This window comes from Bombus pyrosoma, linkage group LG11, assembly GCF_014825855.1.
Source record: "Bombus pyrosoma isolate SC7728 linkage group LG11, ASM1482585v1, whole genome shotgun sequence".
NCBI classification, from domain to species: Eukaryota; Metazoa; Arthropoda; class Insecta; order Hymenoptera; family Apidae; genus Bombus; species Bombus pyrosoma.
Genome location: NC_057780.1, coordinates 7,983,751 through 8,007,952, shown reverse-complemented (window position 1 = coordinate 8,007,952; position 24,202 = coordinate 7,983,751). Strand labels below are relative to the sequence as shown.

Sequence of the window (24,202 nt, the reverse complement as noted above, 5' to 3'; positions counted from 1 at the left end):
CTCTCGCGGATTTCCCGGGCAAACTACCCCCATTTTGTCACGGTCTGTCGATAGCAGCTCGTCTGAGTAAGGGAAACATCCCCTGTCTTTCGTGGACCGAACGATTTCATCATGGATCTCGTAAAACGGCGACGCTCGTTACTGTCCTCCATATTTTCGAAAATTTATTTCCCACGTTTTTACGTAGTCGTTCGTTTTAAATCGAACGATTCTTCGAATTCCCTTTTCCTTCCGACCATTCTTTATCCTTTTGTATCTCTCTCTCTCTCTTTTTTATCGTACTTCTATTTCTCTACCAATTCGAATTGCAATCGCGTCAAAACGATTTACGAATCCTATCTTCCGATAGTTAGGTAGTTTCGTAATTTCTTTCGAAATCTTTTTCGAAACCCGAATGCCATCGAATGGTGTAAGAAATGAGATTTTTAGCGTCGTGTTTGTAAAACGATTCGTATAAAATATTTCGCGTCCGATCAAGTAGATTTCGTTTGTTCCGCGAACGAACACATTGTGTTTCGACGATTCCATTAACATTGGCGTCGCACGATCAGAGGCTCGTACGGTCTACTCTGCCAAGGGTTAAATCGCGTGGAACCCGTGCCACCAGCTCGGAATTATTTACAGCAAATGGCGGAACGATGTCGCGTGGTCATCGCGCCGGCGGCTTGTCGCCTCGATTAATCTATGACATTTCCGATTTTGGTGCCATTATCGAAGGAGTTGGAAATTGAACGATATAGGGTACCAGCTGTTATATGGCGAATTATTGCCGTTTATAACTGAAATGGAAGACGAAAAGGCAATTACTCGACAAGACACTATTTATACAATCGTCACTAGAGAAAAGTGGTTTCAAAATTTCGAAATGGAATTATCAATGACCAGCATTGACCTCTTTACGATCAGGAAAATCCAGCTATAGAAAGTGTCGTTGAGATTAAAAAAGAATAAAATCCGCGTGGATGTTCAAAACGGAGCTTTAAACAAGTTAGTAGATAGCGTACTTAATAAATTAGCAGGAGTAATCAATGGTAAAAGGAAATTTAATTTCTTCCAGACTCGAAAGAAAGAAAATTTGTGTTTGTTGTATCTTTAGTTTTGCTTTATAGTATAATACGAAACTATACAAACGGTTCTGTCAATTCTCGTTTTAATATTACGTAAAATCTAAAAATAGAGTTGAATTTATAATTATTCACGACACTGTATGTATATACAAAATAGAATACATAAAATAGGAAAAAAGAGAAAAGTAGACGTAGAAGTTTAAATTGACAATAAATAATTACAGCATAGATCCAAAAGTGTGTCTAAAGGATACTAACGATTGACCAAACATGTCAATATCCTGATAGGCAGAGTCAATCGTTAGTCTCTTAGATATTTAATGGATGGACAATCGATTTATATAGTTAAAATATCCGTATGTAACAAAGAATAATTCTTAAGCGTCTTGGTACATTCAGAGACAATAACTGAATGGTTGCAACAAAAGTTATGACCGCTGACTATTTTACTTGAAATATATTGTAGTATGGGGGAAAAACTCTGGGTAATTCAGAAGGTCTGCTTGATCATGGGACATGGGCGTGCCAGATATACCGCAGTCAGGATATAAAAGGTAGTCGGTTAGTGAGTTGAGCGGTTCTTTGGTGTTGTCAGTGTCACACGCTCGAGAAGACCATCCGCTCAGAAACAGTAATAGGGTAGGCTAGACAACCTGCATACCACAGCCATCGAAACAATAAACAAATAGTAACGGAATAGGCGCCTCTGAGATACCTCAAACAACAACCCCTCCAAAGGGACTAAAACAATAGTATAAAAACCCTCCAAAATAAGCGCTCGAATCAGTCTGTTAAAACATCTTGACCCAGTCTCTTGTAATACTTTGAATCATTCTGTAGCACTTTGAACCGTAACTCTGTTGGATTTGCATAATAAATTCTATTATCATATACAAAGTTCAATTTCTTCACCTTATTCGTGAAACGCTCGAAATGCGACGCGAGGAGATCACCGGCGATCTATCAGTTTCGTGATTTATTGTGTCTCCGACGTGTTGCCAGCGTTGTCAAGAAGTGTGGTCGAAAGAGAGCCGTTGTGACGAGACGAGTTAGCGACGAATGATTTTTTTTTATTTGGAAGAATTTTAGAATCAATTCTCATTGAGAAGTAAATTATTGTGGCGTGGTACTATAACGTGAATAATAAGTGTTTATCGTATGTTTGGTTCTGGCTGAATCCAATGTTTAATTCTACAGGCTAATGTCTTTTTAGCCTGCGGATCTGATTCGTCGTGTCAAGTAATCGAGTAACTAGTGGGTTTTGGTGGTTGTTAATTTTTATGTTACATCTATTACTGAATTTGCATATTTCTTCTTTAGCTGTAGGTATCTTAAGGTCGCGATGTAACTGACTGAGTATCGTACTTGATTTTGCGTTGGCGTGAACGATATTGAAATAAATCCTACCGTTAGCAAACCTACTATTATTCTTCTATCGCTCATTGTCCGAAGATTTCAATTGCAATTCAAAGATAAGAATTTCATCGTACGTAGTCGTGAGAGTGGAGAAGGACGTGCGAAATGGACATTACGTTTCGCAGCAAGTTTGGGAAATATACGTTTTCTTGCCGCGAAAGGGTAACGTTTGCGCGACGCGAAACTCGATTATAGTCGAACGTAACGAAACGAGTGGGCCGCGAGGGTCGGGATAAACAAATACAGAGGAAAAATAACGGAGATTGGAGAAAAGGGGTCTAACGAAGCAGAAACTCTTTGGAGTCTGCTGCAATCACGATAGAGAAAGGGAGGACGGTCGCGTTTTGAGTTGCTGGCTTTTGAAACGAGGTTCGATCGCGGCCTCCGCAGGAACAATGAGAGAGGATCGGTTACTGCATTCAGCCGTCGTGACAATGAGTCGACCGAAATGTTCGTGGCATGGAAAAGGTCGAAAGAGGTGCGATTGTATCTGCCCCGGGGACCGTTCTCCTCCGTGAAAATCGACGAATCTCCGACTAATTATTGTTTCGATTCAGTGAAAAAGGTAGAAGGTCGCGAGTCTTTTCCTCATTCAGTCTCTACGTGGCGAGAATCAATTGGAATCTCGGGGATCTGGACGATTGTCTGGTTCGTTTCAAACGAATCCGATTCGATCGTTAAAATTCTGAATGCGCGTATACGACGACAATGTTCTTGGTATCCATCCGTAGTTTTAGTAGTTCTCGTTTATACGAGTGGCGATATTTCATTCTCGCGAGCTAACTCGATTCTATTGGAAGACCGAAGAGCGCTTTAAAGTAGAAGCAACTGCAAGTGCAACGTTAATCTTGAACGTTAAACTGGTTCTGCTACTTAGTTCCCGACGAGGCTTTTTAAAGGGATTTAATGCCTCGGATTCTCGAGAATTTTTCATTCTTGCAAGTTAATTCGATTCGGTGCAAGAGCCGGAAATTTCTTTATAACGATCTTAATCCTAACTCCGCTGTCATTTAACCTTGCTACTTGATCATTGAATTTTTACGCTCCAATCTTATTCCGGTAAACGCTTTTAACGTTTTAAGAGAACGTTAGAAAAAATTACGATGCAGAATCACCGTACAACGGTAACATTGTCTTTTATGTTCTTTCGTATTTTGCTGAAACTTGGTATATCTTTTGACGCGATAGAAAAGTACGACTGGCTCGCGATAACGTGACAAAAGAACGCAGCAAAGTCAAAGGTAAATCGTCCATGCCGTCCCTGTTCGTACGAAATAACTTTTCCTTAATTTTTTACCGTATTTTATTACGACGTAATTGTATCGTGCGACGAGACACGCAACAGTTACCGAAAGTTTCGTCGATGAAACTTGAGGAGCCGCAGGCGTCGCGAGAGAAAGCTCGATCACGGTCTAACTCGATTTTCAGTCGGGTCTGATCGCTTCCGGCGGCGTTTAACTCGATCCACTGTGGCGGACACGCGACTTGGTGGAAGTCAGCGAACAAAAGTAAGGACACGGCTAGAGGTTAGCTTCGTGTATTCGATCGAAAGCTTGATTGTTACTCACGAGAACATTGTCGTGGTTCGTCGCTGCCGTCGCCGCAGTCGTCGACGACGTTGCACACCTTGTTGAGGGCGACGCAGCGCCCGTTGTTGCATTGGAACTCGCTTTGCCGACAGGAAAGCACCGTCGTCGCCATTAGAACGCAGACGAACACCGGCCAGTGCGTGTCTGAAACATGGGAAATTAGTACTTTAAAAATAATGCACGTTGATCAGAGCGAGTATTTTTTTCTATTTGCAAGAATTTTACAATCAGTTCTCATTGAGAATTATAATTGAATTATTCTGGCGTGGTACTGTGTCGTGTTTAATAAATGTTTATCGTATGTTTGATTCTAGTTGAATCTAATATTTAAATCTACAGGATAATGTGTTTTTAGCCTGCGGATCTGATCCGTCGTGTCAAGTAATCGAGTAATTAGTGGGTTTTGGTGGTTGTTAATTCTTACGTTATATCTATTACTGAATTTGCATATTTCTTCTTCAATTGTAGGTATCTTAAGGTCGCGATGTTTCGTCTCGTTGGTAATATACCAAGGTGCATCTATTAAGGATCTTAGAGTTTTCGATTGGAATCGTTGAAGAATTTCTATGTTGAAATTATTCGCTGTTCCCCATCCCTTAGGTCCACACAGGTTTTAATGTGACCTTATATAGCATTATTTTACTCTGCGCGCTTAAGTTGGAACGTCTGCCAACAAAGCAAATATCGCAATGAGAAATCAGAAGAGCCACAGAATTGCGAATTCCGTGGAGATTCTCGTTCTTCTTCAATTTTCCTACTTTTTGAACTCGAAACTTTGGAATAAACTTTTACGGCGATCTCTTTGGCTTTATTTTACCGCTTTGGAATGCTGGCATTTTGTTGGATCAGAAAATTAACTTTCTCTTTCTCTCTCGCGAGAGAATTTTCTGTCGAATTACACTTTTTAGGGAAAATTCACCAATTTTTGCGTGAAACTTATATGGCACCGTTATCGACCTGTTCGAGTAAAGTCCTCGGTGATGAACGTTTGAAGGAACTTAGTTCTGAGAAGAAAAGGCAAAGAATGGAATATTTAGGTTAGCATTTTTAGGTGAACTTAACGTTGCTTGCGTAGCACGCGGTGTTTCAAACGGTGAGAATCGAAACGGTTGTTTACGTGACAGAGGAAATGCCGGCTGGCAAGCAAACAAACGCATTCGTCTTGGCAGTTGCGGTGGAAAACGCGTGAAATTTATCATTCGTCCGTGACACGTGTTCACCTCCCTCTGTCAAACATCTCTCGGTCGAATCTCGAATTGATTTAACCGGTTTGTAACGTTGGTACTTGAAGATGTCGAAGGAGAGAATAAGACGAACGATTTGTCCGTTTGATCGACAGCGAAATGGATGCCGAATGATTTATTCTTCAGGGAATTCCACGTCTGCGCGATTCCATTGAGTCGACGGTCGTCCGAAAATAGACGGGCGTCTTAGGTTTCAAGAAAATGTCTGGAAAAATTGGAGAATTGAAGGCGTATCGGATTTCACCTCGGATAGAAGTAAAGTAAAAGTTCTTTCGAAAGTTTTTTCTTTTAAACGGTTAATATATCGGCTTGTCCGCGTTCTTATTACATAAATCTTTATGAAACGTTCTAACGATTATATTGCTCTTAGTTGAATACGAGAGAGAATTTAGAAGAGAAAACAGGTTATATTTTTTTAACGAGATAACGTTGAATGGCTCAAATATCCAAGAAATTTCGTATCGTAGCTGGAACGTTCATCTCGCGTATAGTCTCGTTATTGTTTCTTCCGATCCGTACAAAATTCATTCGAAAGACGCACACGCGAAACGAGATACTCTAGAAACTCGTAGAGTTTATTTAAAGGAATTCAATTCAGCGGATGAAACGATAGACGGCGCAAAGTCTATTTATCGTCAAATCTTTCTTAACCTTCGCTACGGCTATCCCAAGTAACCTGATACTAGATACGTACGAAGTAAGAGATTATAGAAGAAAGTTTTCGTGGATCAACGACTACAGTCGTCGTTTCCCGACGAAACGATCCTGGCTCGAATTCTGTCTAGCACACGGTTTTCCATTTTACTCGGAATTCAATCTTCGCAGTGTCCCTTTCTTTTATTTGCCATAGGATTTTTGCTTTCTATTTTGCCAACGTGGGAAAGAGCAAGTATAGCGGAAGGAGGTCAAGCTTTTGGAAGGTGTGTTTCGTGGAATTAGAGGAGCAAGCGCAAGTGGAGGGAAGGAGGAGAATCGATAAGGAACGGATATCGAGGCACGTCCTCTCGATTTCCGGCATTGGCTGAACGCGACGACGTCGTCGATCCAACCAGGTCCACATACCCTCGGACCTTATCCAGCAGACGCTCGTTTTCTCCCCAACTTCTGACTACCTGGTCACGTATCCGGTATCCACGCTTCTTCACGTACGGAGAACTCGTCGAATTAATTCCCAGTAGCTTGTTACCAAGCCTCCCCTCTCCCCCCCTTCCCATCGAAAAAATCTGGGTTGCTCCATCTTTTTGGAAAGCTCGTAACGTCGTTCGACGTTCTTTCTTTTCGCTCGTTCGTTAACGAAGGTTCGTCAGTTGTATGAAAGAAAATCCTCGAAATTGTAAATCGTTTATTAAGCTTCGAACCGAGGTTTCTCTTTTTATTACAGTAGCTCGCGAAAGTATTCGAACGTTTATTGGCCTATTACGTACATACCGCGTACGTACATTTTATATGCTGTACGAAACATTTTTCGATATTTCACTAGTGCTGTTATGAGATTCGGTTAGCACGATTATATCGGTGAAGTTGAAAGGTTGTCTGAAAATTTCTGTAGAAATTAAACAGTCAATTACCGATGAATCTCGATATTCAGTAGCGCCATGTTTAACACTTGTTACTCGTTTAATAATTGTTCATGCTGTGTGATGGTTTCTTGTTAAACGTATGTTTGCAGTAAATATTTTGTAATTTGTCCGATTGGTTTGAAATTTATCAATACAATTGTAGCGGCACTCGACAACAAGGACTTTCCAACAGTTTCGTCGCTACAAAGTACATCACAGAAGAGGTCTAATGAGCCATCGATATCCCTCCGGGATGTCCTTCCGCCGAATACTTGGAGGAAGAAGTACGTGGCAACGATCGCGGACGCCTAACGAACGCGTTAAAAATTTATAAAAAAGAAACGAATCGGATTGAGAAAACGGTTGAGTTGTGACCGAGCAGTCGAAATCGAGAGTTGTACGTAAAGAGTCGAAAACGAGAATTGTTAATGAATGTACTGTTGAACAAAAAGCCCAGTATTTCTTTGGCATCCTAAACGCCCTACAGAAACCAGCCGAGTCTCGCCACGATGCCGATGAAATTTAAAAATGCACAGCACATACCTTCCTTCCGATACTTTTGGGTCAGTCATATCGCCTTGCTGAGAACGATTGCCTTGAATTTTGTAAAAGACAAACAAGAAAGATATTGTCTCGGTGGGATCTCGGATCGAAATTAAAATTAACGGACAGCGACAAGGAGAAAGTCTGGAGAAGTTTCGCCAAGAGTAATTTGCATGAAAGTTGGCGCGAAGAATCCCATCCTCGGAATCCTTGGTAGTTTCTGCAAAAAAAGTAGAATACACCGGCGGAAGAGTCTGTCTCGCGGAGTTTTTCGAATATCTCCTGTGAATTTTCCACTCGCCCGAGCGGCGCAACGTTGGGAAAACACATAAAGAAGTTGGCGGAACGCTAGGTTCATCGATAAACTTCAAGGTGGTCGACGCAAGAAACACGAAAATCTGATAAAATTTATCGACCTCTATACTGGATCGTCCGATTTCCTCGTAAAGTTCATTTTTATAGTCGCATCGCTGGGCGTTAAACGTTGTCTCGTGCCACCGTAAAACGACACTTTATTAGTTCGTCGATGTCGATTTACAATCTTTTTGTTCGAGTATAAGCGTTTGGCGTCTATCGTCTCTTGCCTTCGATAGTACTCGATGAACTTTGACTGTTGGTAGACAGTTCGTTTTCATCGTCGTTTCCTTCCTTAGACTCGGTAACTGTGTTCGTTACATGGTAGAATTTTTATAGCGCAGTTACGGAATCTGAGCGAAGCTGTCCGTAATTTCGAAGGAGCATTTTCGATCCTTTCTATTTAGAATCCTCGAGCTATCGATGACAATCCTGCAATTCGTTCTTAGTGCCTTATAATTTGCATCTACCAAATCGCACGAAATTTTTAAAGATAATGTTTATGTTCTATATATACGAAGACGAACGCGAGAAATGTAACCGTTCCATTATCTGAAAATTGCTCTATTCGAATATGCTAATGTCCCTCGAGCAGTTGGAATAATCGATGTTCTACTGTATTTGGAAAGTACTCGTATTTCGTATTATCGTACGAATGAAATAATCATGAACGAGGAAGCCGAATTACGCGTATAGTCGCGTACATCCGAGAACAGCTTTTATTAAATAGACAGTGTTCGACTTGGCGCGCGGCTTTCGAAGTGTTCTCCCATCGATAAAGCGGTTTTTCTACCATCGATATTCGAATCGAGTGTAGAAGCGGTAAAGGCGGATTTCAGTTTTCAACGTTCTAGAAGCAACGGAACGTGCAATTTCTTTCCGAGTAGCTGGCAGCCGGCAGCCACTCGGAGGGAAACACGAAGAGGAAAAAAAAAGGAGAAAAAGCGAGAGCATGGGCGAGGGACGAAAATCGAGAATTCAGAGGCCAATTATTCGGTCCGCTCGAACAGCACGCGGAAAATTAAACGGTTCGAGGGCACTGGAAATAAATACTTCGGCTCTTTCGCGCCACCTACTCTTTTCGAGGGTGCTGGGAAAATCACGAGTATCGAGGAGACTTTTGAAAAAGAAAAAAAAAAAAGAAGGAAAAGGACGAGAGAAAAACATTTTCACCTCCGATGCGCCCTTTACGATCGCGAAGATTAACTAGGTCGAGATACGGGGCTACATTTCTTTTTTTTTTTTTTTTTTTTAGAAAAATTCGAAGCTTTTACCGAGTGGTTATTTTTAATATAAATATTAAAAATTATAAAAATAATAAGTAGTAGTTTTTTGTAACAAGGGATTGGTGAATCATTCCATCATGAATGCGTTCCATTAGCAGGCTCTGAGCTGAGCTGTTTCTCGCAATCCTCTTATGGGAGGAATATTTTTGTTTTTCTCATCGCACGAATCTTCGATACGATTTTGTTGGTTTTCATGGCAACAAAATACGTTGATCACTTTGTTATCTGTGAAATATTTCTTTCGAGTCTTATGTTTTCAATAATCAAACCCATCGACGATCGAAGTTCCATGATTCGATGAATAAGAACGTTATCAGAAGCGCGAAGTGAAGCAGAGATCAGGAACGCAGAATAACAAAATACGAGAAGAAATATTCAACGGAGAACGGTGAGTTTCGACTTTAAATTTTTGTAAATCGCATCTTTAAATTTAAAGAAGCTAAATGAAGCAGCTTGGTAAGTTCTTTACGAGCAATTTTCCTAAAACAGCTCCTCGACGGAAGCCCACGACAAACTTGATTATTAATTTATTCGCTGACTTGCCAGGAAATCATTAAGAGGCATCGTGCTCGCCTTTATCCTGTTTGCTGATCCTTTATTCATCAGCGAGCTAGCTGTTGTCTGGGTGCTCGAAAACCGCGAGGGGAAGGGGATACGGACGAGAGATCGCGAAGAAGCGGGGAACGTACCAAATCAGAAGCAGCTGCGTGATTTTTCAAACTGGATCTATCGACCGATAATCCGCGTTTTCCATTTATCTGTACGAGAGGCATCGAGACAATAGAACCGTGATATTTTTCGTAACAAACGGTAACAAAGTGTGATCGGCCCTGTAAACAATCGATCGGTCAGAGATTCAATTTTTATACGTTTGTCGCTTTCAGTTGCAAATCCTTTCGGCGAAAGAGCTGTCAAAAATATTGTAACAGTAGGTTTCGAGAGTGTTTCCACTCATTCGTCACTTTTTTGCTTTTCAACTCGAAGAGAGAGTTACATTCGTGGTTTGCCTTTCGAAACATCCACGGGAAGTCGGCTAATTTTTAACCGAAACATTGGCGAAATGTAAAACCTGACGGAGATTCGAACGTATACAGTCGGCCAAGAAAGTCTACAAAACATCTTTTCTCTAGCTGTCTCGTCAAAGAAACCCGCTTTGGTACGGAATTATTTTTAATGCGTTATATGAAAGCATTTATTCCGTAAATAAATAAATAAATAAACGAACAAATAAATAGATGAACGAAGCTTATTGTTTTAATGACTTCGTGTATTAGGTTGTTGTATTAAGTTGTTTCTTTCGTTTTATGAGGAAATAATAGACGCACAATGTTTTTTCTTTTATATTATTTTGTCGAATTACGTACGATCCATTTTGTTCTGTCGAGATAAGCACCGCGACATTTCACAGACTTGCTTTCGCGTTTGTACGAAGGTGCATTGTTGTAAAAAACACGTTTGCGAAAGAAAGACTAACAGATGGAACAGGCGTATGTGATTTTTGTAGCACATTTCCTTTTATTTCTTTTCACCTTTTTCTTCTTAGTAAAAGTGGAAGCGAGTAGATCATCATTTCGACGTTTTAACACCGTGTTTTTGAGACGTCAAACAGCTGCGTAGAGCTAACGTTTTTCCCATCATGTTCTACATATGTAAGAGGTGTTCGTAGACTTTTACGATCTACCGTACGCGCTTCCTCTTTACAAAGCTTACACGAGTCTGTTACGATACGAATAAATACGATCTTCTCAATTTTATATACAAATCGTCTGCCTCGCGCCACATATTTAATAAAAATCTCTGTCACCAATTGTTTTGGTAGACATATTCTAATTCCCTGCACGTTCGCATCGAACCGTTTTGCATTTCGTTTTCAGCGAGGAAGAAGTTGGAAACTCGAGATGGATCGATCGAAAACGGACGAGATGGTGGAACACGCGTCATAAATAGAACACGAGCGTCGCGTGGCTCGTAGCCGACGGTGAAGTAAACCGATTAAGCGGAACCGTGATCCCGTCAGCTGTTCAGGGCGTCGATCTTCGTCCGTTGAAAAATTCATCGACGGTCGCGCGAACTATCCCGGACACAACGAGCAGAAGCTCTGGGAACGTGAAAGCGGTCGCTGAAATTTTAAGTTCCCCTTTCGTGAGATTCAATTACAGGCTGGCTTGCGAGGAATAAACGTCGCGTGCAGCCGGCCTAAAAGGCACGCATTTGCCACGAGAATCCCACGGGAATGTCTTTGCGAGCACGCCTCGCTTTACCGTTTGTCCCTTGCCTTACGGAAACCTTGTGTTCTCGTCGAGCGTGTTTCGTCTGAAACGTTTCGCTTAATTCTTCGTACCTTGCTACGGCTAGTTAGAATCGATTACGCTGTGACTCGTTTTCCGCTTTGCTCGCCACGCGAAACCTTTGCAAATTGAAGATTCGCGGCGATCGAGGAAAAATATTCCTGGAAATATATGCACGTTTATTTATTCTTGGTCGAATACTAATTAGTTGGAAAATTAGAAATAGAGAGCTACTGGGGACGATTTTATCCTTTGTCAGAGCTGTAGCAGAATATATTCGTTCTTCAAAGTTAATATAGATACGATAAAAAGATTGATATCTACAAGCGTGAAGCAGTTGCATTATGCAGCAGCTTCTTTGTTTGACGAGTTCGTTGCGCTCCACTCGTCCGCTCGTCGAGTTATATAACGTAGGAAATAATCTTCCAAATTGATGGAGAGACTACCATGATTGATTGCAACAATGATATTTAAAATCGTACTTGATACTTTGACAAATCTGTTAGAAACAATTTTAACATACCATCGATCAGGTTGTAAGATAAACGATCGAAATTTTATATGACACACAGTTCGCAATTCCGTAAGAAGATCGTTAACAGTTGTGGATCTTAATCGCTGAAATGAATGTATAGCAACACTCACATTACACGTAGAAATGATATTAAAATAGCTTCAGATTTATTTAATATGCGATTCACAAGATATTCGTAGATGCACATTGTACGCGTCTCAGCTCTCTTTTCGTCTCACCATCTTCTTTACCACCATGCGTACGGAACAGTTGCATTCTTCTGTTCTACGAGACGCTACGTACGCACATACTCCTGTAGCGGAACATGACCTAAAGGACAATTCGAATCATGTTGTCGTTTTGCCTCGGAGTATCAGTATCGTTAGGATACACGTAATGTAATAATAAAAAACTCCGGACAAAACAATGTCACCGCTACGTGCAACGTACTGTCTTTAGCGAATCCGTTAGTACGAGCGTCTTAGGGAACACAATCTGTATTTATTTATTATTTTCAAATATAATCGACGGTTTCAACTTCGAGTTATCTCGTCATTTAAATAACAAACCAACCATCTTCTACACTCCCACACACACTCATACTCATATATGTGTGTCAGTACTACACGGCTAATCTACTGTAGCACACAAAATTACACATAATCTCAACAAAGATAATTAGTGTTGCTTCTGATCACCAATAATGTTAATCGCGTTTTTAGTAACGATCAGTTAACATGTATTTGTCACGACAGTCACACTTCAGGACGCGGCAGCAGGAGGTCCAGGGCCCAGACCCAACACCCGGGGGTCCTCCCTACTTCACAAGATAACCACTTGTGTAGGGATGCGACCGATTTCTAAGAGCTTCAGTCTTGGAAAGTCACGGCTGGAGTTCGGAACTAAATTGTCATTAGTGTAATCAAGGTGTTAGCAAATACATTCTCTCGTTTTTATTTTCATGTTCGATTTCTTTTTTTTATTTTACGTGACATATCGACGAGCGACAGTACACGCGTAGAAAAGGTACGAGAAATACACGTGAGCTAGATAGAATGCTGTTACTCTAAATATTTTGTTGGTTGGTGTTTTCACGTACCAACATCTTCACGGTTCCTCGGCTTTGTTAAACAATATTCCAAAAAGGAAACGACGCAACATGTTAATCGAGCGAGTTACACTAACTATGGCGTTGTAGAGCTTACACGCAAGTTTCGTTCGAACTAAGCGTCTTACTCTAGTTGGTAGAAGTTTGTAACAAATAGTCCGTTGCAACTTCCTCACATGCATCACGCAACTTCCTGCAAATGCTTCTCGAAGACTCTACCCTTCGAACAAACCGATGTTCTTATCAATTTTCTCGTAGTCCTCGTAAATGATACAGTTACATGCTCTTTTCCGTATAATTCATAGTTAGTTGAAATAAACGATTAGATTCATTCAGCGTAAAATAAAAATGTATTTTGTCGAGCGTTATTTGAATATTAAACTCGAGTATTAACCCAGTCTACCATGTTCTTTCGGTCACTTTCGACCCAATTATATTTTTTCCAACGTTGAAGTATAGCTTGGTGCAGTTAGAACGAAATACGAGGCAATTCTTGCTCGTTTCGATGTCACGTTAAAGATCTCCTGTTCGCTAAAGTGGATTGCAAGGATTGAAATATAAAAATTCGAGGGTCGTAGTTGGTTAAACGCCGAAAAGTTACACCAAAAATGTTTCAATGATCTCACTCGAACTCTATAGGTCGATCGTTGGAGAAACCATTATCGAGTATCCATAAAGCATCGATCAGACCCAACAAAATTAACTGTAATATTAAACGGCACTTCAGCTCGCCAAAAAGCAGCAGAGCAGCTTTTCGAAACAGATTGTCCAATTTAAATCGACATGTCCTCGACGCCCGTATGGAAAATGTTGGCGGAAAATGGTCGCTTGTTAAACGCAAACAGCTTTCCCTCCCCATCCATTGGTGGTGAAATTTCGCGACGTAATTGCTACGAGTATCAAACTGGCTGCGACAATGGCACGCTAACTCGAACGTCCTTCGAATCTGAATTCCTGTCGTCATAATGGCACAGAGTCTGGGAACTGGGTCTGCCCTGCAAGATTCCTCGTGGTACTTTCCTCCACGAGACGATAGAACGTGACTCGCTCGCTCTGTCCCGTTTTAGGGACGTTTTAGGGTGAAGAAGGCAACTCCCGATCGAGTTGGAGATCGACGTTACGTTGGAAGTTAGTCGGCGAGTAGGTTAGCAATCTCGACCCGATGACAGGAATTGGATTTATCGCGACGAAGATTCTGCCCGCGTTTCTCGCCTTATGCGACAACCACCTTAAATCGTATCGATGGATTAGACAACGGCCGTGTCTCTGTCAATTTTCTAATTCGACGAAGAAAAATGGAAGACTCGCGACATCGTTCGGTAGTGGAAAGACTCTGAAGGTGATTATTTTTGTTTATTTGGAATATACACTGGCTAAGTATTTGCGTACACCTTTGGCTTTTCTTATTTCTTCTTTTTTTTTTAGAGCGTTTCATTAGATTTTACATTTCATTTTTCGTAATATCAAATTTGTATCCTCGTATGAAAGTACTGCCGGATACGAACTTGTTCCTAATCAAATAATATGTATAAACAAAATAATAAATAGAGGAATTTTATAGCCGGTGTAAATTGAAAAGCACCTTTGCACGAAATTTTAGATGTTTATCCGCTCGTATTTTTGCCAATTCGCCTGGCGCATTTTGTCCTCGACTGATTTTACGACCTCGCTATATCATAGCCTATACTATGCCGGCGTCCATAATTTTTAATCTTTCGCGTGCACGAAATTCAATTTTCCAAAGACTTGTTCCAGCGATTTCTCGCGATTAAATACAGCTTGCTGGGAGAAAAAAGATGGCGAGTTGCACGCGATTCGTTCCATTTCTTCCTACGTTTCTTTCTTTTGTTTCAAAGAACGAACAAGCGGTAGAAAGCAAGGACAGACAAACAAAAGAATCAGGGAGGGGAAAGTTAGGCGAAAGTCGTTGGCTGCGCGCGATATATTCGAGATCGGGACGGTTTCACGACCACGATGAGGTGAATAAAGCGAGAGGGAGGCTTTTCTCTGCGTGTACGTTTTTCACATCGACTTTTTTCCACGAGGTTCCAGCCTCTGGCCGGCTTTTGTCAACGTTTCGACGATAAAGAACGGCGAGCGCGGGCTTTGGAAGAGATACACCGACGGCATCGTGGCCCTTTTTGTCCCGTGGCCCGTGACGAAAAGCGTCCTGACGCTTTTATCGCGAGCATCGTCTTGCAGAGCGGCCGGAAACGTCCGAAAAAGGGACAAGATCTGGCATAAATTTGCGCCATGCCTGCCAGCCGACTGACATTCCGCCAAATTACTCGGCAAGAGGGATCCCTTTCTCTCTGCAGAGAGAAACGGGGCAAAAGATTGGTGGAATCGCGACCGGAATCGCGACCGGAATCGCACAGATTTCTTTTCGTTCTTGTCCATAAAATTCGTGTTATCGACGGTCCGATAGTTGGAACAATAAAAAAGTCCCTTGGGACGCGTGATTTACGAGCACCGTTGTAACTCGATGGGGAAATTTTCGATCCATCGTTGGTTTCACGATGCTGCTGGCCATTCCATAGGAAACTGAATTTTTATTCGAATTTTTATTCCGACTGCCGTAGCTGCGTTCTTATTGGCCGGGATAGGAGGCACGTTGATTTCCGGTGAAAAGGGGCTTGATTATTCGTTGATACGCGTCGGATGAAATTTCGACGCGGCTCTTCCCTGCCAGTTTCGAGAACCCGAGCGAAGGATCGATACGTCGAGAAAAGGATTTCCCTTTGATGGAAATTTCATTTTACTCTGGCTTTTACCTTTTCTCTTTTGTGAAAACGTAGCTTTCGTTGGGAAAATCTGACGGCTGGCAGGTTAATTTACGGCGTTGGGAAAAAGAAAGATTTTTATGGATTATGGTGAAATGATTCTAATACATGTAGGGAAAATATCGTATAAGAGTACCGTAATACAGGGATCGTCGAAGTACAATGGGCGTTTGAAAGGCGTCTAGAAGTTCGTTTATGGGCGTATAAAGAGCGAAATCAAGGCTTCCCGCCAGCGTAGACTGGCGGTCTGAACTTTAAATGGAATCACCGGGGACCGGAAATAAGAGCGACCTATTTCTTTCCGCGGATATTGATCAAGCCGCGGCGGAGTGTCTGAGAATCGGCGACGCCGCGCTAAGTACTCTCGTGTCCGCGGAAATATCTCGATTTTTCGTCTCCGTTCGAAACTCCGCGAAATATTCGAACGAACGAAGAAAGCTCAACCGCACTAATACAAATTTTCATCGGGCAGGCGAGAATTTTCTACCGAAAATAAGCGAAAAAGAGATCCTTAAATTCCTACGAAGAATTTGCTGTCGAGTATCCGAGTAACTCGATTTTTCCCGTCAAAAGATTGTTAATAAACTGAAATTTCTCGGCCGCTGTTTCTACGACAAGAGCGAAACAACAAGAAAGAAAGAACGTTAAACTAGAACAGGAGCGAAGCATTTATCTGGAGCGTGCGAGACTTCGAATTTCTATTCCGTTGGTCGAGTTTGAGATAACCGGTTGGCAAATTTCTACCAAATGCGGGAATAAACGAGAAAATACGCGCGACGTTTACGTTTAAACAAAAGCCCAGCCCTCTATCTGCAGCGCCCAAAGCTTCGCGTTCCCAGGCGAGTTCCGCGAGATCGCGATTGTAAGTTTGCAAATTTCTGCTATCAACCGGCTACGATTCTAAACGACAAAGGCGCAGGGATATTACGTCGGCGAAAATCGTCCGTAAAGGGAGGGGAGCTGGCTCGCGATGAAAATATCGCGTAATAACGAGGGAAACGCTGGCTCGTCGCTTGCGAGATCGCCGGCACAGGTGACAACGTTTATTACCGTTTTGCCTGCTGACTTATTATCAAGCGCCGGTAATAACGAGCCGCTGGATTTATCGCGGCCGGCTGTTAACCCGATATGAATCGATATATGCAGCCGCGTATCCCGTTACGTGGAAACGTGCCAATTTTCATATAGGAAAATAACGCTTCGCCCTTGCCGGATCGTGGTTCCAGCTGACCACGATACGTAGTGCCAGCCATGCCGCCAAAGAATTACTATGGAGAATTGCTCGTTGGGATCAATGGTAAAAGAATCTGAAATTCTCGATGAAAGAATTCTTTTGGGGAATGTTTTTTCCCCGTTGTAGAGCGTCGACGCAGGCCTTGGAGTAATCAAAGAGTCGCGGAATTGGACTAGGTCGATTTGTTCAAGCGTAAATTTCTACTCGTAGAAAGGCTGCTGCGATGCCACGTTTCTACATTTACGGGAATAAGAAACAAGGAGAGAAAATTTAATAAATGCACGCAGGCTTGTCGTACGTACGGCGGTGAACGAAAGAAGATTTAAGGTGTGAACGATGTAGAAACATCAAAATGTTTGAAAAAAAAAAAGAGTTGTTAATTGAGAGTTGTAACATAGATGACTTTTTATCAACATGGCGAAAAATGTTTCTGTCCACGTGGTTATTAGGCACAAGCGCTAATTGTAAACTTTCTTTCGTCCGTCACTGTAGATTATAGGCATAGAAACTTTCCGTAGCAAGCGTCCAAATATTTTCGCGACCCAGCGCAGATGAAAGGTGTCGGTGATGGAGAATATTCCCAAATGTTTTCGCAAGTGACATTTTTCTACGGTGCCGATTTTATCTGAACAGAAATATCGTTTATACGAACTTCGAATAGGATAAGCTTTTCTCGGTAAGCTGCAACCATATGTTAGTAGCATGTATTTCAGATGTATTTACATCTGAATACAATTTAACGTAACCATCTTCCTTTGCAAAACGACGCACGTAAAACGTTTCCCGATAGGAAATTGCGCGATATTCCTCGCAACAAAGCTGCAGCTTATCTAACTGGTATTCTTTCACCGATTCCCTATCCTTCGCGATCGGAAAGACCATTAGTCGGAAAATCACGCGATTAACTTGGACGACGTAGAAACATTCTATCGCGACAGATTCGTCAGGACGACAGCGTTTCGCGAACAATGCCGTAATTAAGATCTTTCTCGTCTGTTCTGTGCGCACGGAAAATTGCACGCGGATTTCATAATGGTAGCCGGGTGGTCGGGAGTCCGTTAAGGGCTGTCGAATCACATTATTGCATTAATCGCTGCCGTTTCCTAATTAACCACCAGAACTTGGCGAATCTTCCTCGAGAATTTTCCCAGCCCATTTCCTTTCTTCCATCTGCCGTCTGTTCTATGTAAACCGCGACGAATAAATGTTTAGAGAATTTCTTTCGTACAAACAGAATTATGGTCGAGGGAAAGTGACTTCCCCGATGAGAATTTCAGAGAATTTGGTATAATTTCAACTTGAGAGAGCGAACGTGTCGAATGCGCGTTTAACACTTCGCGGACTGGAGACGCGAATTTACATATTTCACGCGGCATTTTATAAAAATGTTAACCATCGCTAAATAAAACAGCAAAAAAGCAATGAACGCCATAAAAGAAATGTTACGAGAGTGTTTTTACATCACACGCTTGAATAATACGAAACCGTCATCAGTATGTTAGATATAATATCGATTGCTCGGAAAGCTCGTCCCGATTTTTAAGGAATTTAATAAAATAATAAATTTTGTTTGGTACCTCTCCATCGGGTAGATAGTTTTCATGCGTATCGCGCTAAAAAACGTTAGCAGAAGTATCTCTAAATACGTCGATTGATTTTTAATAAAATATTACGCTCGTTAAATGCTGCTGGGAAATATCGTTCTTATATCGACGTTTAACTCTTTGGTCGACGTAAAAAGTCATATTGAAAAGTTTTTCGCCGATAAACCTGTGACGTTCTGCAAGGATGGAATATTCAAGGCGTTTGGAAGATGGAGAAAATAATTCAATAAATGTATATGGAATCGAAATGTAAATCGGAACGAACTTTCCTCATGGTGTTCTTCAAAGTGTTGGAATAGTTTTATAATCTATTCTTAGCTGCGGCTTAGAAAGTGGCTTAGGTTAAGAATCTAAAAAGAAAAACGAGTTTACCGCGCGTTTCAGGTGGCGTCTATTCACGTTGCAATAATCTGAAACAATCCTCGCAGAGTGCAGTGAGAACTTGTTGCGTTAAACAGAATTCAGTTCATGCTTTAAAGTATTGAAAAATATCACGCATACATGTACGTTCAGTACTTTCAATTTCCATGCTATGCATTACGCTGAATATCATCGATAGAATTATACCTCGTAAAATACTTTAAAGTGAAATAAATAAATAATCGAAAGCGTCGTGGATTATCCGCAATGAAACGATACCAAGCGAGGATCAGAATCTTCACGGATTCTCGGAAGTTTTGACAATTATCTCTTCGCTAATCGCCGTCATTAATCGCTTCTATCGTTAACTAGAAGGAAAACGGCGCAAGAGCTCTCGAGGCATCTTCCCATCGCTCTTGTTTATCGGCATACTCGTCCTCGTTTCAAGAACATTTTCAGGAACTTTACCCCTTGCAAATCTTCTCAAATATACCCTACGAATTCTCTTAATTCCACCTATAGTTAGGCGATGAAACGCGAACGGAACAGCGAGGCGAGCACCTGTGGCGATAAAAGGATAGCGTTCGGCGAACATTACGCCCGGCTCTAGCACAAAGAAAGGATGTTTCGTGGAAAGAGTCGTAGCAAGGAATAGCTGCAAGTAATAGAGAGAACGTAAAAATAGAAGAGGCAAAGGTGTGGCCCGTGGGCGATTTCGATATAAGGAAGCCCATTGTGCAGTCGTAGAGACGATGCGAAGCGCAAGAGAGAGCATCTTCGCCACTTCAGCCTCCGGCTTCCCGTTAACGTCCTTTCGAAACTTCCCACTTTGCCCTCTTTCGAGCAACGGCGTCGTTCGAACAATGCGAAAATTTTCTTGCCTGACGAGGTTCGCATACGGCGTACCCTCTCGCAAGATTTTATTTTATCCCGTGAAAGATAAAACCGTCTCGAGCCTCGAGAGTCTCGATGCTTTCACAGCCTGGGTTATCACGCGTAATGCCGATATACTTTGCATCGTTGCACTTAACGCTGTTGCGTCTAACACCGTTAGAGGCCTCTGGGCGTAAGCCGTGTTCGACAGCAAGGGATTTTCGATGTTTCGCTAACGTAGCTTTATCAGCGTTTGACGAATACACGACGCACCTACTGCATCCTTGTCACGCTGTTAGACGTAGCAATGTTAACACGTTGAGGACAGGAGACGCTAATTCGCGTCTTATGTACTTCCTACGGTGTCCTATAAAGCACGTTAGCTGCTGTTCGATGAAACAGTAAAAAAGAAAGCAACTGGTGCTATAAACAAAACGTTGCGAACGCGTTTTTGTTACAGTACACGTTTGAGTAATACGAAGCTGTCGTCAATGTGTTGGATGTGGCGTCGATCGGTTGAAAGTTCGTTCCGAAGTTTAAGAAATTTCGTCGACGTAAAAAATCATATCGAAAAGTTTGCTAGACGCTCAAGGTTCTGGCACAAGCGCCGCGTCTCTCACGATCCTCTTACCAGAAGATTGCCCGGGAATACGCGGCAGCATATTTCAGAGCAAATTGTTGTTGCCACTGAAAAACAAAAGTATCCAAGGAGAAAAATCCGCGTGTGTACTGCAAGAAACGTTGCTAGAATTCTAATGATCCGTAGAGGACTTGTGTAGAGGATGTTTGATCGCGAGATTTATTAGACGAGATTGGTCGTTGTTGAAACTGTCGAATATATTTAAAATAATTAAATAATTTAATATACAGACAATATTCGCTGAGACGCTCGTACAGTGTGTTTCGTCGACCATTCGCGGAGAGACGCGATCGCGAGAAGGCACGTCAACGGGAGTCGTAAATTCCCGTTACGATTAGATAATCGACGCCACGAAATGATCGATCCCCTGATTTTCGTTACGACAATAGGGGTGGTTCAACTGAATTTATACTGAATTAACAGGTATAAATTAATGTTTATTCCAACAACTTTATGTAGAAAAATGCTTACACTGATGCGTATGTATAAGTTAAATAAGTGATTGATTTAAGGTATGAAACTCGGTAATGACACGTTGACTATTCTACCGATGAAAAATAAGTAAGTTAAAGTGGCGATGTTGTGTCGGAGGAAAGCTAGTGATGGGTGTGTCTAAAGACGCGAGAAAGCTGATTTGTTCATGACGATTTTGGTTAGGAAAAGTGAGGGCAGTAGACTTGTTTCTGATTGGATACAAGAAGGTTGATGGACTAGGAAGGGTCTTAGCCGCCCTCGATAGATAGTTGCTAGTGTAAAGTATCGTACGTGAGCAAAACGAACTTTCAGTATCTTCTTGCCATAAACAATAGCTTTTAGATATCGATTGAGTTTAGAGATATTTGTTCGGTCTGACGGATCTTCTAGAATGTCCTAAGATTTATGGTCGGTTCTTAAGACTATTGAGGGACGAGATAAGGACGTGCGGACATCTGGCCCACCATCCCGCCCGCGGTGTGTGGCCTGGTCTAGGTAGAGTGTCGCTCGACGTAACACAGTGTATAAGTCGCAAAATAAGATCGCTGATGAATACTCGATAAATGCTCGATAGATACTCGTAAATGCTCGTAGATACTGATTAATAACTGATAGATAACTGATAGCTGGTGGATAACTGCTTCCTTACGATCGCGTCCGTTTATTTATACCGGTCGGGGAAGAGTGGGAAAATTCAAATTCGTCTTTGTTCGACGGTCGCACGTAGCGGTGACATTGTTTTGTCCGGAGTTTTTTATTATTACATTACGTGTTTCCTAACGATATTGATACTCCGAGGCAAAACAACAACATGATTTGAATTGTCTTCTAGCTCATGTGCCGCTACAGGTCGTTAAAATTGCTCATTGATTTTTAAGAAAATATTACGCTTGTCAAATGCAATACACTCTTTTGAATCTTTTCAATCGCTCCAAAAATACACGTGGATTCAGGCTATATGCTCGTCAGAGCCTCTGTCCTCGATGCGTTAAGTATAACAAAGTGCAATCAAAGCACAACGCTCACGGTGAATGTCACGTGAGTTGTCGCCTCTGCTGCCAGCGAACAAACAGCGTACAACAAACAGCAAAAGCGATTGCAACGTGAAATAGATGACTGCGTTGAGGAGAATATTGAGAAGAGATAGAGTCAAAATGTTTGAAAAATAGAAATTTGAAGGAAAACGGTAGATAGTCGGAAAGTTTCGAGCGTAATGGAACTGTGGTTTGAAAAGAATAAGGTGTCTGGCCAGAGAGGGTTGCAAGGGGTGTTTGATTGCCAGATAGATTGATTTCTGGTGATTCGTAGGTGGATCGTGAGAAGGAAGAATAGGTAGCACGAATTGGAAAAGGTTGTTGACGATGAGAGAAGTAAGAACATAGGAATGGTAGGTGAGCAGACGAATCGCTGAAGTTTCGCTCAGCTTCGAATCCCACAGCTTTTACCAGTTCCAGTGTTTCGTCCGATTCTCATCCTTCGAGAATATCGCCTATTATTATTTGCCAATTAGTTAACAATTAACGAGTGCAAATAATGATTAGAATACGTACAAGGATACATGGGTAAGAGGATAATACGAAATAAACGTAAACCGTGTACTACCGAGGATCTACGATTCGAGTTAATACGTGCGAAGCAAATTGCGCTGGGGTTTTGAACGATAGTGATGAGTCGGAGAAGAAGTCGAGTTGGTGAACGAAGCAGTTACCCTGTTTACAGAGTTTACAGATAGCAAAGTTCGTTAAATGCCGAGATGAGTGGAACGGCGGATAGGGCCTGCAAGTTCTAGGCGAAATATCAAGTTGTACGAGACTGAGGATGTCAGGGCGATTCGCGTAATTGTTGACGATTTCGTAGATAAACGTTAGATCCGCCGTAGCATTGGTAATACCCGATCGGTAGGTTTCCCGTATAAAAGACCCGCGAAATGAAAATCGGGGAATGGAATCGAACCTTTACGAAATTTAGTCACGTGGATTTAGGTTTAATATCGATGGACGAACGAGTTTCACGGAATAAGATGGTAAAGCGAAGAGAAAAATTGAGAAGTAGAACTTTGAAAAACTGACCGAGGTTAATCGAGGACTTCCTCGTAGCGCGGATCGGCGAGGAAAAGAATAGCGCGATAAAAATAAGCGAATCAAGCGAAGGGGCGTAGAAAAAGCACTAGATACGTGTAAAATTCAAGGTGATGGGGTTTTTAACGAACAATGCTGGAAATTGATTGAGACGTTGAGCAAAAAAGAAAGGGATGAATTCTCGAGACGGAAGAGGTTAGCCGGTAAGTCTTGTACGCCACGCGAAGGAGAAGGAATTTCCTTGGCTGCGATAAAGACAGATCGACGAGGTGGAAAAGACGCGAAAGAACGAAGAAAGAAGACGATAGAATCGCTCCACCCCATCGTATCTAAAGCAGATACTTCTGACGGACATATTCGAGGGGAAGATTCCTTCTGAACGACACGGGGAAGATTGATTCAAGCAAGAAACACGACATCATCCCTGAAATATTCTTCCAGAATACAAAAACACCCGCCTCTAGGAGAGTGACAAATTAAAAAAACGCTATCATGGAAGGAAAAACGAATGTCAGGACCAAAGCTTGGCGAAGAAAAACGGCAAGTTAATTTCCAAAGATTCGTATTCAATCTCTAGCTAAGAATCTTTGCGCGATACGATTCACCCGGTTAGGATACGCGCTCAGAAGTATATTGTACAGTCGAACCTTGATAACTCGAATACCTCTAGAAGACTACAATTTTGTTTGTTTCACGTAGAAATAAAAGACAAATTTCGATAAGTGGAAATCTCTGTAGCTCGAAAATTTCACCTCTTCCCTCCGCGTTCGAATTACCGTGGTTCGACCGTAGAACGAAACAACGATATTAAAAAGCCTTCTTACTATGCTGTTCGCTTGTATCGGAAGCCGGTTGCGGTGTGGCACGAGCTTCTCGAGGTCGAGGCCGGAAAACGGATTTGCCTAATCCGATTTACGATAGCACGGTTTCTGGCGAGACCGCGGCGTATTCGTTTGCGACAAAAGGAGACCCGTGATTTTACGCGGGTCGTTTGAACGCCGCTAGCCTGCGTATTAAAGCGGATAAACTGGCTCGTTGCGGCAATATGTCCAGGATCTGAGAATCTTCTGTGGTGTGCCATTTTTGGAACAGCCTGCGCTTAACGGCCAATCTTCTTCTTTCACGCGGAAAAAGAGAACATTCGTACAACGCGGAGCGAAAAACACCGCGCGTTAAGTCGATGGTTTG

At 42.0% G+C, this 24,202-nt stretch overlaps 1 protein-coding gene across 6 annotated transcripts in view; it reads right to left on the bottom strand.

Moving 5' to 3' along the window:
- LOC122572290 overlaps positions 1–24,202 on the bottom strand; it is a 182,210-nt gene that overhangs the window by 55,096 nt on the left and 102,912 nt on the right. For all 6 annotated transcript variants that reach the window (XM_043737090.1, XM_043737086.1, XM_043737088.1 and 3 more), the window contains one exon: positions 4,052–4,216. In XM_043737090.1, the coding sequence (XP_043593025.1) occupies positions 4,052–4,216 (165 nt within the window). The remainder of the gene's footprint in view (positions 1–4,051; positions 4,217–24,202) is intronic.